General features: G+C 37.5%; 1 protein-coding gene and 1 non-coding gene across 2 annotated transcripts in view; one reads left to right on the top strand and one right to left on the bottom strand.

Annotated features, from left to right (window-relative positions):
* The window catches only part of LOC144631577 (structural maintenance of chromosomes protein 5-like), an 81,831-nt gene extending 67,063 nt beyond the window's left edge, over positions 1-14,768 (top strand). The window contains exons 22-32 of the mRNA XM_078490070.1: positions 5,242-5,343; positions 5,647-5,838; positions 6,860-6,982; positions 7,618-7,743; positions 7,909-8,004; positions 8,916-8,969; positions 9,422-9,483; positions 10,006-10,111; positions 10,731-10,916; positions 12,964-13,059; positions 13,568-14,768. Coding sequence (XP_078346196.1) covers positions 5,242-5,343; positions 5,647-5,838; positions 6,860-6,982; positions 7,618-7,743; positions 7,909-8,004; positions 8,916-8,969; positions 9,422-9,483; positions 10,006-10,111; positions 10,731-10,916; positions 12,964-13,059; positions 13,568-13,693 — 1,269 coding nt within the window. The 3' untranslated portion in view covers positions 13,694-14,768. The remainder of the gene's footprint in view (positions 1-5,241; positions 5,344-5,646; positions 5,839-6,859; positions 6,983-7,617; positions 7,744-7,908; positions 8,005-8,915; positions 8,970-9,421; positions 9,484-10,005; positions 10,112-10,730; positions 10,917-12,963; positions 13,060-13,567) is intronic.
* On the bottom strand, positions 6,664-6,737 carry Trnag-gcc (transfer RNA glycine (anticodon GCC)). The gene has a single exon. It is a non-coding gene; the product is annotated as a tRNA-Gly (tRNA).
* Positions 14,769-15,273: the final 505 nt, after the last annotated feature.

Here is a 15,273-nt window from a genome sequence, read left to right as displayed (position 1 = left end):
ACGCGAGTTTTGCAGGATCCGCTTGGGTGCTGCCGCGACAAAGTTGCCGAGAAGTGACCTGGTTTTAGACTTTAAAAAAATTCTTTATATGTTCCCCAGGACACCTTCCCTTCGCAAAATATTTTCTGTGTCTCATTAAATATTCATCAATGAATCTATCGATTTGTGCGAACGAAAACCTCATAAGTTTATCTTGTTTTCGCGGGATTTTGTAGATGTGTGATGATGTAAGGAGTGGAGATAGAAGTGAGAGCAAGCCGGCGGCACTCAACTGAAAGCAAAACTAGTGTAATGTGACAACACGAGCAAACGTATTCAATCAACAATCAGTCTTTATTTCACTTTCACCTCGGCAAATTCAGTACAGCTAACGGTAACGGTAACAGAGTAGAATAGTCTTGCCCGAAACAACAAAAACTAGATAACTGCAAACAGACTGCAGAAAAAGCTAGCTGCAAGCAAACTGGCGTGAAAGCTTACTGCATTAAAAGCGCGATCTCTAAAAGGTAGAGGCTGACTCTGATCCTAAACTTAACTTGAAACGGCTTAACTCCCTAATCCCTTGGGGTTAGTGTTAAACTTTTTTTTTTTTTTTTTTGCGTTAGGGCTAGGCTTTTGCGTTAGGGCTAAGTCTGTAACCCTAATCTGAAACTAATCCCGACCCTACGGCCTTGGGGTTACCTTTTGCGTTAGGGCTAGGACTTTAACCCTAAAAATTTAGCTGACTTCATCGTCTTGAGAAACAAAAGGTTCCCTTAAGAAAAAGTCTACCCTGTAGAAACCCCCCTGGAGCCCTGTAACCGGGGTGTGAAAAGGACCTTGTTACAACCCTGTTGCAGCTCGTAAATTGGCACAGTTAGCAAGGTTGTTTCTACCAAGCAGCAACCCTGTAACAGCCCTGTCATGGTATTGCCTATTTAACGACAACAATAACCCTGTGGCAGACCTGTACCAAGCCTGTAACAGGCTGTTCTGAGGCTTGTTCAAGACAACCCTGTTGCAGCTCGTAAATTGGCACAGTTGGCAAGGCTGTTTCTACCAAGTAGCCAAACTGTAACAGCCCTGTCACAGTTTTCAAACCAGCAGTCCCTGTAGACCTCATGAAACAGCCCTGCAGAAGCTAGTTTACCTGGCTAGTGCAACCCTGTACTTGCTTGCAAGAGTGCAAAATGATTCTTGTATACTAAAACCTCCCTCAAAATTAATGTTTTGCCGCACAAATCAACATACATGCATTGCCAGAAAATTAACAATAGCTTGAATTGCCAAAAGAAATATATATTAAGCTTGCTTTGATAAATGAGCATACATTCACAATTATGCAAGTTTTATTTTATCTACTCAGTACAAGTCAATGTCAACAAATTCGCTTCGTGACAGTGCTTTGCTTTGTTACAGTGTTCATTTGAAACTCAAATGCTATTTATATATTTGACTTTTTTTTTGCTCTAATTTGTTAAGTTACATGTATAAATGAAGTGCACAATTACTTAAGCTTTCTCAGAAATTTTTGGAAAAAGATCTATCCTGGAACTCTTATCTTACTCTTACTTGGAATTTACTGAATAGAACTTCATACATGTAGGAACTGAAATTAAAATTAAGGGCTGAAACCGAAATATCTGGAAATGTGTTATTATAACTAATTCTGTGGAGTTTATGCGATGTAACTAACCTTTGTATTCACCTTTATGGCTATTCTTTGCCTCTACAGTTACATGTAAATAAACGAATCTAACTTGAGATAGAAAGTTGGTTGTGGTTAACATGCGATACTCCATGTCTTTGATCGCATGACCAACGGTCTTCGCACGCGATTGTGATTGCCGTGTTCATTTAATTTGTTTCATGTATACAAACTGTTTAAATGTGCTCACCTCTTACTTGATCGATTGCTTGGTGTTCCATTTCTTGTGGTAATAAAATTATAGCTGAACACAATATAATTGCTGATGATACCACTTCATTTCACGCGTACAAATGTACAACCGTTTCAAACATAGAAACATTTCAGGACAAAGAGACAGCGTCGCTTCGCATTCCACAAACCGATGCAAAGATCGATCGTTGGCCTGTTCCATTTCTTGCAGTAATAAAATAATTTGTAGCTGAACACGATTGCTGATGAGACCTTCATTTCACGCGTACAACTGTTTCGAACTTCGAAACACTTTCAGGACAAAGCAACGGCGTCGCTACGCATTCCACCATGATTCCACAGACCATGTAAAGACGTCAGGTAATTACATTGTTTGCAACGCTGTGGGAAATCTTTTTTCGGTTTCCCTTTATCCGGCAGCAGAAAGGAAGGAGTTGAGCTTTACCAACATAAACTGCACATGAAGAAACAGAAGAGATGATTCCCGCTAAAGAAACGGTCAAGTAACTGAACACGTTTTTCAAAGTTGACCAATTAGATTAAAACGTCTCATATGTCAGAGATCACGTTTCAGTTTGTGTTGTCACGAAAATCGAATGAAAGCATGCACATGCATGTTTGGAAATATGTCTTTGAAAACAAACATTTTCTTTATATTATGGATTTTTACTATCCAGGATTATACTGACATGAACAAACCGGTTTGATTTTTGGCGTGCAATCTAACGAAACTTAAACCCAGAGATCATACTTTCAAAGAGCAAATGCAAGAAACTGCAGACAGCGGCAGACTTGACAGACTTTTGTGTGGCGGACTGTTTCGGCATCACCGCCCGCAAAATATGGACGTAAATGGAATATTACTGAAAGCTGCTGATATTTATTAATAAAGCAAGAAACTAAAGAATGAATGACATAACCTGTTTACAAAGGCAATGAGCCGGGTAAGTGTGTGCTGTAGTTTCAATCCAACGTCTAATTTACATGTGGCACGCAGAACGAACGGCGAGCTGCCACAATGTTATTACATTTTACAATCCTTGAACTCAAGTGGCCGCCGAGCCAAATATAAATACAACTAGTTGTACCTATCGGTAAGTGCCAACGAGCGAAATACTCATGTTTGTTCATAAGAACAGATATTGAATGGTTTTTGATAGAACTATATTTGAAATGACCAAAATATGGTAAATTGTATTTTAGGTAATATGCGAAAAAAGTGCTATTTCTCTGGTGTTCATAAGTGACACAGGCTTGATAGCCTGCGTAGCAGGCGCCGTAGTTTCCAGCGCGCGTATTCTCGCGATCGCGCACTCTTTTAAACACACTAAAAAACGTACACAGATGTCTGCTACGCAGGCTACGGGTTTGACAGATTGATAACTCTTGACAAATCTTTAAATTCTGTTCAACGTTAAAATGTCACAAAATGTAGGCAATAATTAATTGATAAATGAGGTTTAATCACTGTTTTTTAAATACAACACGCGATGGTTAAAAAGTTTCCGTCCACAAAAGGGATAGTTGCATTTCAAGAACTTCTTATAAATCAAGTCCCAAAATCAAAACTGCTAAGATGCTTGGAGACAAAATTTTTATTCAAGTTAACATTACATTTGCCGTTAGAATCAAAAAACTTTTGACTTTCTTGTGTGTATGACATGCAGTAATTTTAGTGAGCGTCGCTTTGTATTGATGTTATTCCTATGCGGAGCGAAAATTCGTGCCAAATAAAATATAAACGGTATTTGATTTTGAATAAATAATCGGTCAAACGATTACTATAAACACAACACTAAAAGGAAGCATTTACCCGACTTCAGCATTCTCATAAGTCAAGAAAACTCTATTTGAAGTCAACAGTCCGCTTTTGATTTTCATGTCTCTCTTCGATCGTAAATCAAAGCACTCCAAAGTCGAAAGATTATTTCATCGCTTTGAAGACCTTGATGTTCATTTTTTCGGCGGTCGAATATTCTGTAGGGTATTCTCTTTCGATTTATAATTCCCTAAAGGTGTATTTATCGGTAAAGGGATGAATGACCACATTGAAAATTTTAACAGCAAGCCGCGTGGACGCCTTTTTGGTCATTTGCTCTCTAGCAAGGAGTGAGAGACTGGGAACCAGTTGGGAAGAACAATACAACCCAAATATGGGGTTTACTTACACCCAAATATGGTAAAAAAAAAGTCCCTTACGCAGAACTTAAGATTTTCTCTGCCTATACACTCATACGCACACGGCTCTATGATTCTGCCGCCTCGACAGCCTCGCCTCTTGGCTCGGCTGTCTCGTTGGCAATAATGCGTTTTATTCTTCGTACCTATCTGTATTTTTGGCGAAGACATTTATTTTAACTTAATTTAAGTGGAAACATCCATTTAGACCAATGATACCAGAATAAAGTATACTAAGTTTGTAAGCTGAGGAAAGGTTCTATTTTATTCTTTGATTTTTCCGTTTGATATTAAGACCCTCAATTTCATATGACAAAGGGTACAGAGCTTGTTGAAGCAAACAACATTTACAGAAACAGCAAATAAAATAATCAAGCTTTAATAGCTATGTTCATTCAATTTTTCTCATTGTTTTAACTGCCTCGTTGGCTCTAAAGCTGAAGTCGCTAACTGAGCAGATGCATGAGTACACGGATGTAAGACTTACACATGTCATGACTTGTTTATAAGAACGATCAATATGCAAACGTTACCTTTTTTTAAGCTAAAATCCCTTAATATGAATTTCACAGCCCTGCTAGAACCCACTTACAACACAGCCCTGCTTGTTATCGTGCAGTATTATAACCCGGGTATTGTGCAACATAACTTACAGCCATTTTGCAACCCTGTTCTACTACCTGTGTATGACTTGGCAGCCCTGTTTAAACCCTGTTGTTAGGCATGTATATCTTCACAGTCATGTTACAACCCTGTTGTACTTTGCATTTAATCTTTACAGCCCTGTCACAGCTCTGCTTCTCTTAACTCAGGTTATATTGCAGCCCTGCTACAACCCTGCCACATCTAGTTTTCAGCCTTGTAAAAAACTAAAAAGGGCTGTAAACAGGATTCCACTGGGCTCCCACAGGGTTTCTACAGGGAAGACTTTTTCTTAAGGGAAATTTCCTTTATTAATCGTTTGTAAAAGAAAAGTCAAAAGACGCCGCGCAAGCAAAAACCTTGTCTTTTTGCATGTGTTATTTTTCGAAAACGAAGGAAAGACCAGCAAAATTAAATACAGGGCAGTGTTGAGCACACGTAAACGAACTTGCGTGCGAAATTTGGAGTTGTTTGTGAGAATTTTCAATTTGGCCAAAACACAAAGTGCGTTTCTTGCGCTTACGCCTTCATTTGTTTTATAGGACATCATTCAACAGATTCAGCAAAAAAATGAAGAGTACAAAACTTTGAGCGAGAGGGAGAGAAACTTGCAGAAAGAGCTAGAAGCAATGAGAAATGAAAAGGTTGGTAGCTGACCATTTCAATGTACATGCACTAATCATATTATTTTTAGAGGGCTTTTTTAGGGGTGTTGGGTAGAGAGGGGGGATCCTCCAACCCCCTGGAAATTTTAGTCTAGTTTGGTACTTTCCCTTAAAAGTTTTTTAAGGACTCCCCCTCCCCCCACATCAGAACTTTCAACAACAACTGTGGGATAGTTATAGATGATGCTTTGGATTAACACAATTGACTTTTTTAAAATTCACAACTTTAGTTTACCTGCAACTTTTCAAAGTACATTGAAACTTTGATCCATATCCCAACAGAAAGAGCTGTCTTCACAAACATCAAGACGAAAAAATCTAGAGAACCAAGTGGCAACCAAGCAAAAGAACTTGGAGACAATGCAGAATGCAGCGCCAGACCTGGAGGGAAAGTCACAAAGAATAAGACAACAGATCGTCACAATTAACCAGCAGAGAGCTCAACTTGCTGTTGACTACAAAGATTCTGTTCACGTAAGATTCATGCACCATAAATTATGTTATATATTTTAACTTTCTGAAAGGAGTTTTCCACAAACAGCAAACTGCTAGAAGTCACATGACTAGCACTTGGTGTCGCATTTGAGGTTATTTGTTGACATTAATTTTTCAACGGCAGAGGGTAGATTTTCACGTAAGCAATTTACCTCCGTCAGTTTTTTGTGAGCTAGAAATTTGCATTATCCCATAAATGAATAATTTTGATATACAAAACAATCCTGTATCTTTTATGTTTGGCAAATTTAGAGAACGTTTTATTTGCTTCAATCTTAATGCAGACATTGTCACAACCCATGCCAAATGCCAGACCTCAAAACTGCTGTTTGGGGTCAGCAGTAAACATGAATCTAAAGGTCTTTAATGACTGGTCAGATAAATTTTGTTAAAAAATAACACACAAGATACTGTCTATCATCAGTGTGCATGGAGCTCCTTAGACAAGGACATTTTTTTAAAAGGGTAACTCCATTATTCACTGATCCACTGAAACTGAAACTTTATTTACCCTCGGTATTATGAGCCGTGTTAGGGCTCTAGCAAGTATATGCTAATGAAACCGAGCATTAGACAGTATACAACACAATGCGCAAAGATAGACCACAACACCGGGAACTCCGTGCCCTACTCTTTTCGATAAATGTTTGGGTTCTTTAACGTCCCCTGTTGATTATAACACTGAAGATGCAGGAGACGGGGCCTACAGTTTATCGTCCTTATCCGAGAAGACTAGAATATCTAACCATTTGCAGATGTCATTGCAAAGGATATTCTCCTCAGTTATTTTAAGACCCTGAGTGTTGGTCCGGTCTGGGACTCGAACCCGAGACCTCCCGCACGGCAGTCCGGCGCTCTACCAACTGAGCTAACCGGTCGGCGGTACCATTTTCTGCACAATCATGATTGTTGCATGAACCTGTACACATGTACAGCATTTTTGTGTATACTTTATGATGTATGGTTGTTGTTGTTGTTTTTTTTTTTTTTGCAATGTCAGGAATGCACCAAAGTTGCTAAAGAGAGAATAAAGCAGAGTTTACAACAGGTGCAGACAACTATTGAGAAATCCAAAGTGGAGGAGTTGTTCCGTGAATCATCACAACAGTTAACCATCCTAGAGGTGTGTCCCTTTGACAAGTAAACAACATTTTGTTATGTGCTAATGTGAAGGTACAGCTGCAGGGGTTTCATTAAGTTTTGAAGTAGAAAGGCAGCAAAAGAATAGAAGACAGCTAGAAAAGAACACAGTGAGGCAAAAGTCTATGTTTAATTTGATAGTAGCCTGCTACAGATATGTCCAGGATTGAACACTAATGAGATGCACGTTCCTTGTGACAGGCATCACATAGTGTCTCCATTAATAAAAATTCACCAAATTCTGTCAAACATGAAGTAATATGGAAATGTCAAACAACACAGTCAAACACGAAGTACTTATTATACAATACTTGCGTTCAATCCTGGACATAAGTGGCCTGCTACTGACTCTTGTGTATCCTGGTACCCGGGTCCCGCCTTTTAATGAGAACCCTGCAGTTGTAAGTTGCATGGCTAAGTAGTTAAAGGTCTCAGTTTAAAGCTCTCCATCTGGCTGCAACTTGACCCCAGTAATTGGGGTCAAGGTAGTTCAACCCCCCCCCCCCTTCCTAATGGGTGCTCTGAATTCATCAGAAACCTCCAGCTACGTAAAAACTCAACAAAACCCCTGTGTAAAGCAGTAAAATATCATCATCATCCTCATTCTTCTTCTTTTAGGGAGAATATCTGAGAATAAACAACACATTGGAAACTCAGAAGAAATTGGCTAAAGACCTGAAAAAGGTTGCCCATGACAAAACTGGTATTCCTGATGGTGCAGACTTACCTAATGACCTTAAAGAGGTTTGTCACTTAGTTATACATAGTCCATAATAATATTTCTTTAATTTTTATTTTTTTGTTTAGGTAAATGTCAGACCAGTGATGGTTTACTTGTATAGTTGAATTCAATAACAGAACCTTTCCAATTTCCTTTCAAAGTTCAAGTTATCATGGTTTGTTTCAAAGGCATTTAAGCAGTACCCTGACACACTGGAAGAAATTGATGAGATGATTCATGATGAGAAAGCAAGAATAGAGTGTCAATACCAGAGTAATCCACAGGTACATTGAACATTCATTTACTTACATTATTTTTTTAATGATAAGCGCTGACTGTTCGTGGAGCTATATTGGTGAGACTGGAAGATGCTTACAAACAGGGAAGAAAGATCATATCAGAAGCACTTAAACCTTAAAAAAGGCTGTAACATTGCTTCACATGCTTGGTTGAATGACCATTCCATTGACTTCGATAGTGCATGCGTGATCAACAAGGGAAATGTCCGCGTTAGAAAATCTTTGGAATCCTGGCACACAGCAATTACAAACCATGCTGACAACAACAAGAAACGATTACCAAGGCAATATTCCATTTTTTTTTTTTTTTTAACTTTACATTTATTTTGCATTTTTACTTGTTTTTATTGTAATTTTACTCTTCACAATTCTTATAGTTATAATTATTTCAACGGTTGCGCTTTTTATTCGTTACTCATTATTGCAGTTTTCAGTGATATGCGAACTCGGAAATTCAAAATCCAGCTGATTGCATTTTTCGCTGCCGTCAATCATGTAATTATAGTGATAGCCAACAAACCATGAAAACGAAAACAAACAAAATGGATCGAAATCCTCCAATCACAACTGACAGACATGACCTTTTGACCCAGTTTAAGTGAATGTCTGTTTCCCGTGAAGTCCGCTAAGGTGATTGACGGCAGCAAAAAGTGTAAACCCTTGGTTGAGGATTGAATTTCACAGTTCATATATCTCTGAAAACCGCAATAAAACTACAGACTAGTAGTCGAAAGCTTGTTTTATCTTTAAATTTTAAACCAGAGATAGCTTTTTATATTTTACCTGATAAGCATCTACTTTTTCTGCATGACATTCACATGATCATTATGCAAGTAAGCACATGATGAGGGTGAAGAAAGCTATCAATTGATCCACTCATTACATTATTTTTGTAGGTGGTGAAAGAATATGAAAGGCGCAAAAAAGAAATTAGTGAACTCAATGGACAGGTAAAGTTGGTGGTCAATAATATTTAAATTTATTTTTTTTGTGGTTTACAATTTAAGGGAAACTAACATTGATTACAGGTTTGCAACTGTAGAACTGTAGCATTTCAAATGTGTTGAATTTATTTCATTCTCAGTTTCATGTAATAACCCTAGGATAAGCCCTGGACATACAGTCGTACCTTTCCTTATGGACAGCTCTATAATACAGCATCCCGACTGTTATGGATAGTTCACCTTGTCCAAAAAGATACAAATTCACATTTTATTCTGCCTTTGTAATTATAATTTTATGTGGACACCCCCATAATATGGACACTTCTCTGTCCCTTTGATGTTTGTATTAAATAGGATTGACTGTATTCTTGGATGTGTGTGGTGCACTGAGCTGTGCAAGGGTGTGCATGTTATCCACAAGATCGATAAAATAATATTTAATTTCATGTTTATATTAGGTCGAGGGACAGGAGAAAAATCTGGAGGAAGAGCAAGAAAAAATAGCAAGTCTGAAAGAAAGGTAATAAAAGTTGTTTTTTGCCATCATAATCATCCTTTCAAAGAGTAGTACTGGAAGGAGCCTTTACCTTAGACTGGCTAATTAACCCATGCACTTAGTATTATCCCTACATGTGAACAGTCCTTTCAACATTATTATTATGATTCTATTTATGTGACCGCAATCCGTTTGGTAATGTTTAGAGAGATCACAGTGTAACTGTTTTTTGTTTTTGTTTTTTTAAACAATGTGCTACATGTTTCACTGTGACTCACATCTATATCTTTATCAGTTACAAAGGGTACATGTATTTGAAATTTTACCGTTTTAATTTATAACAACCAGAGAAGAAGTCATAATTAACTTTGTCAAGTTGAGTTCCATACCAAGTTCCTTTACTTCTACCTCCTGCTTGCTTTTTCCAGGACTGTTCTATCCAGCTGACTTGATGGGATCTTACAAGTCATGTAATTGCACTTAAAATTAACAGAAACTATAGTGATAAATTTTATTGAATCATACTAATATTGACTGGCTTTTAAGGTGGCTGACACCTCTACAAGAATTGGTTTCACGTATCAATGAAAAATATGGTGATTTCTTCCGGATGATGGGTTGTGCAGGAGAAGTTGCTCTTTCATCAGAACAGGTATCCACAGAATCCTTGTCTGTCAACTAGGCTAGCAGGCCACATTCTGTTTTAGCCTACATGTATCTGTTTTCATAGAATAATTTTAGATACAAATCCAATGGGTCTTAGCAGCAAAGGCAGGATGCATGTCACTGTAAAATGACCTAAGCTCACCTGGAGTTCTTGTTAAGTGGTTAGAGCATCTGACTTCTGTGCGGGCGGTCATAGCAGGGTAGGAAAATATTGCAATCCACTTGCCCAGTGGGCCATTAAATTTCAGTTTTCTCTTGTCCCCACTTAAATATTTGTTGCCATCACTCAGAAGACTCACAAGAATACTGAGGCTAATCTAATTTCACTTGCCTGTCAGGCCGCCAAACTTCTAGTTTATCACTTGCCCAAGAGCAAAATTTACTTGCCCTGGGCAATTGGATCTGGGGCTTTTCTTACCCTGCATGGAGTCGAACCCTATCGGGGACTCGATATTTTTTCTTTTATTGTTCCATGCTCATAACATTAACATATACCAGTAATCATTTTTATGTAAAACCAATTTTACATTCAGTTGCAATCATGCAAAATACATGCATCTACAGTAAAAATACTATTCAATTGTCTACCCTTCTTTGCTTTACAGGGAGAAAATAACTTTGATAAATATGGCATTCAGATCAAGGTGAAATTCCGTTCAAAAGACAGCCTCCATGTTTTAACCCCATTCCATCAGAGTGGTGGAGAGCGGAGTGTGTCGACCATGTTGTATCTGATGGCTCTGCAGGAGCTTACTAAATGTCCCTTCAGGGTGGTGGATGAGATCAACCAGGTACTGTTGACAGCTAGTGTTAATTTATCCGTGGAATGCATGCATGTAGGCAGTACATAGATCAGCTTTTTAATGTATCTTTTTAAATTTTTACTGTATTTTACCTTTAGGTTTTAGTAGTTTTACGTATATGTATACTTTTTATTGTTTTTAATGAAATTATTGTAAAGCGCTTTTGATCAGCACATGTAAAAAGCGCTATATAAATTATTAAATTATTATTATTATTATTACATATATGTGTGCCGTGACTATACACGTGTGTAATGGTGTAATTTGTCACCCCAGATAATTATGTTGAGAAGACTGAGCACAAGATTTTGGCATTAAGATGTCTAGTACATGTTATTTTTCAGGGTAGCAGGGGTGATTTATAATGATTTATAAAATGATTGACGAATTCCGCGCGCTGTGATTGGTCAATTCGAACTCATTATAGTCCCATAAAGCACACTGCATACGTCACGAGCGTGCTGTATCGAGTTATAATGCACGCTGCTTACGTCACGAGTTTAGCGCGCATATATATATTTTTTTAACATTTCATTAAAGAAATAAAAAACTTTCTCCTCGTGCATTGTTGAGCTATATAAGCACTTTGGAATTATTTTTAATAATTTTTTTGACATCTTCTGTGATCTATTACTGAACAGACGCACGGCAAAATGTAATCTATTTGTTTTATATAATGACACAAGACTTCAGCATACTTCTGTGTGAGCAATGCTGCCGTACCGATGAGCTAAGTTGTTTTGATTTCACTATTAAGTTTTCGTTAACACGAAGCACTGTTAATCCGATTGAATAAACAGAAAAATGGTCAATTGAAAGTCAATGAAAAAACTAACCTTTATTCCGATTTGGAAAGTTCGGTTCAAATCTGTAAGCATTAACCGAAGCGTTCAACCGCAATTCGTCCAATTCGTTTGTTTTCCGTGGCGTCGTCCAACTGTACAACATCGGTCAAACTTTCATACAGATTTCGGATAATTTCTCGAATAATTCACTGTCTTTTTCAAGCTTGTTTCGCCCAGTTAAATGCTTCGAAAAGTGAACGATGCTTGGCGTATTGTTTCTCACTGAAAATTTGTAATTAAGCTGAACTTTTTTGCTTTGTTGTGGCCCCGCAAGTTTGAAAAACTTTACCGACAACTCTGATTTGGACTATGAACTCTGATCACGCGCGCGAGTCACACCACCGCGTGACGTCATCCATGTGTCTGTACTCTGATAGATCATAAGTAAGAACCAATCAAAATGCGCATAGAATTAAGGTTATTATATAAAAATTCTTAATGCTATTGTAAACATTTGGTAGCGCTATGTGTTCGTTTATAGCGTTCCTATCTCGCACAGAATGCCAGCTTCAAGAATTAGTCGTTGTTTCCACACCGTTGACCTGTCAACAATTTCATGCTTTCATGCTTTGATGGTCGTTAAGTATATGGTGTTTTGCCAACAAAGAGTTTTTATCCAATGTTGCGATGGCCTTTGCATGTTCACAATAGCATTAAGAATTTATAGACTCATTAAGAATGCTGTAGAGACTTTTGTTGCACTCGGAAAGTTCATTTAGTTTTCACACATTCGTTACATATTTTAACAGGACACCGTTGAACATTTGCATTTTTATCTTGCTGAAGAAGGCAACAGTAGTGGCCGAAACGTCCAAAAACAATATTTTTAGCCAGTGTCAACTTTTTTCATTCTTAATTTTTAATGCTAAAACTATTGGTTTCAAACCCATTTTATTTTTATAATGATGACAATTTAAGTCCCAGGATCAAAGCAAATTCATTTCTCCTCACTGATGCCATTTCTTTCTTGTCAATTATGAGAATTTGGCCATGTACATCAGGAGACATAATTTAACCCTTGAATTAGTCCCAAGCTCAAACTATTTTCTTCTTGCAATTCACCAAGACGTTATCCATAATAATCCATACGTTCATGGTTTCCTTAATCTCATCACTTGTGCTTGGTATGGGACAGAAAAGGTGTTGATCACATTCTGGGGAAATTAATTTAAGGGTGATTTCATTTCCAGGGCATGGATCCCAACAATGAGAGGAGAGTGTTTGAACTTGTGGTGGAAACAGCTTGTCGACCAAACACCTCACAATATTTCCTGATTACTCCTAAGGTAAGAGGAACTAAGCAATTAAGCACAACAATAAGCAATTAAAAAACAATAACCACAAACTATTAGCAAACTCACATCTGACTGGCTTCAAAATGTCATCTATTGATCATTACTACCTAACCAAAACTCATTATCAGCGGCGGTCCAGGATTTTTCTTTGGAGGGGGTGCACCACTAAGGAATGGCTAACTGACTCTTTTTGCAGAATACCAGCGGTATTTGAAAACTGCAGATTATCTAACAATAAACATGTTTCCCACCAAAAGTCTCAGAGCAGGCAACATTGCAAAATCTATGAGATCAGAGTAACAGTGTGTAGTTACCTGCGAATTCTGATGGATGACAGATGTTGCATGTGAACAGATTTGTTTTCCACATCGCATCTTGACTGGTCTCTTGGGAAACCAATTAATTTTGTTTCCCCTCTAAGTGATTAAGATTCTCTGGAAACAAAATTAACCGTTTCCCTTGGGATTAAATGTTAACTTTAACTTTTTCGTTGTTTCAGTTGTTGCCAGACTTGACGTACAAAGACAAAATGACTATTCTGTGTGTCTTCAATGGACACTACATGGTTCCACATACTGACTGGAATCTTGGGAAGTTTATACAAAGAAAGAAGGCCCAACAGTAAAGAGTGATCTTTTGGTTTCAGTGGTGGAGGCTGTTCCATTGGGCTTTGAAGATAAGGCCAAGGATACATTTATTGAACCACAAAGATTTATTTGACATTTCGTTATTTAAAGAAATTTTCTTAATAATCACTTTGATGCAAGCAGAGTTTTGTTTTCAAAAACCCATACATATATGTCAGGGGTACCTTTATTAGAGAAAAAGATATAAAAATAAAATATTTAAAATTAATGTTAAGGTTGGACAAATTGGTAAGTGAGGCCATGCTTGAACTAAAATGAGTTTATATAACCATGCATTGCCTTCACTTTTCTATCAAGAACTGATAGCAGTAAAAGAATTGTAGTTACAGATCAGAGTTATTTTTTGACATTGCAACTTGTACCATGGGCATGGTTTGCATGCAAAGGGAGCAATCTGCACGTGTTGCATGCCTGCAATGCTAGAAAATACTATTACACATGTTGGTCTCTTGCAGCTGGTGTTCACAGACGTTTCCACTAAAAATTATATTGCGTGTAGTCTCTTTGGTTTTGAAATCAGTGAACAAGTGCAAAAATAGCGAGCGATCGAATGTTAAACTCACACTTAATCACTCGCTATTTTTGCGTTCACTCCACAGATTTTCAGTCTAACTAAAAGTTTCATATACATGTACTATGATCAACATCACCACCAAACTCAATCATCACCACACTTTTATTCTATTTTCGACATTTAAACTGCTATAAAAAATTATACTAGGATGTCACAGTCCATTATTCTCTTTTTGTGGTATTCTTAGCACCTAAGGTTTTTGGTAGGTTGGTCATGTGAACCCCAGCAGCAAAGAACATAGAGCAAAGAGTTTATTGTTGAAACGTAATAATGTGGTAAACCAGAGTAAAAATTTATTATACTGTATGACCATTAGGTCAAATTGTTACAGTTATATGGAATATTGTATTATTTGCAAAAGTTGAAATTATTTGTTTTTATTTTGTTTTCTTTTTGTTTTTTGGAATTGACAATGATTTGTAATAAGGAAGATAACATTATTTGCTATTAATAATAAATTGAATTGATTATTTTTGGCATTCTTGTTGTCATTACTACACATAGCTTCAACCGGCACCCAAATAGAGCAGGGCGAAGAAATAAATCTGCAAGTGAAGCAAGCTGAGCATGGGGTTCTTGGCTCTTTCAGGCCACACTCAGCTTGCTATGTTCTCAGGTTTCTTTTTCTGCTCTGTCCCACTTAGGAGCCTATTTGCAGGCTGCACTACACAAAAATAATTTGTCCAAAGAATTTAAAAAAAAAAACAGTCCCTGGAAATTTTTCATAGCATCTCCTTGTCTCTGTCACTCCGTAGTGCCAGAGTGTTGAGCATGCAGGAAAATACGTCCATCCATTGGACAAGAAGGTCAATTTTTACATCCAGACTTACAATTTTGATGATCATTTCATTTACCCCCACAACCTCTGTTTTATACCATGCCATAGAAAATCCAGCCAATCAGAATACAGAAAAGCTGTAAAATTCAACCGTATTTGACCCAACCTTCCCATCATTCGCCATGATCTTATTCTCAATGAAATTT

The sequence above is a fragment of the Oculina patagonica genome, chromosome 1 (assembly GCF_052425735.1).
Source record: "Oculina patagonica isolate OP01 chromosome 1, crgOcupat, whole genome shotgun sequence".
NCBI lineage: Eukaryota > Metazoa > Cnidaria > Anthozoa > Scleractinia > Oculinidae > Oculina > Oculina patagonica.
The sequence above is the reverse complement of the archived record's forward strand: the minus strand, read 5'-3'. Positions and strand labels throughout refer to the sequence as shown.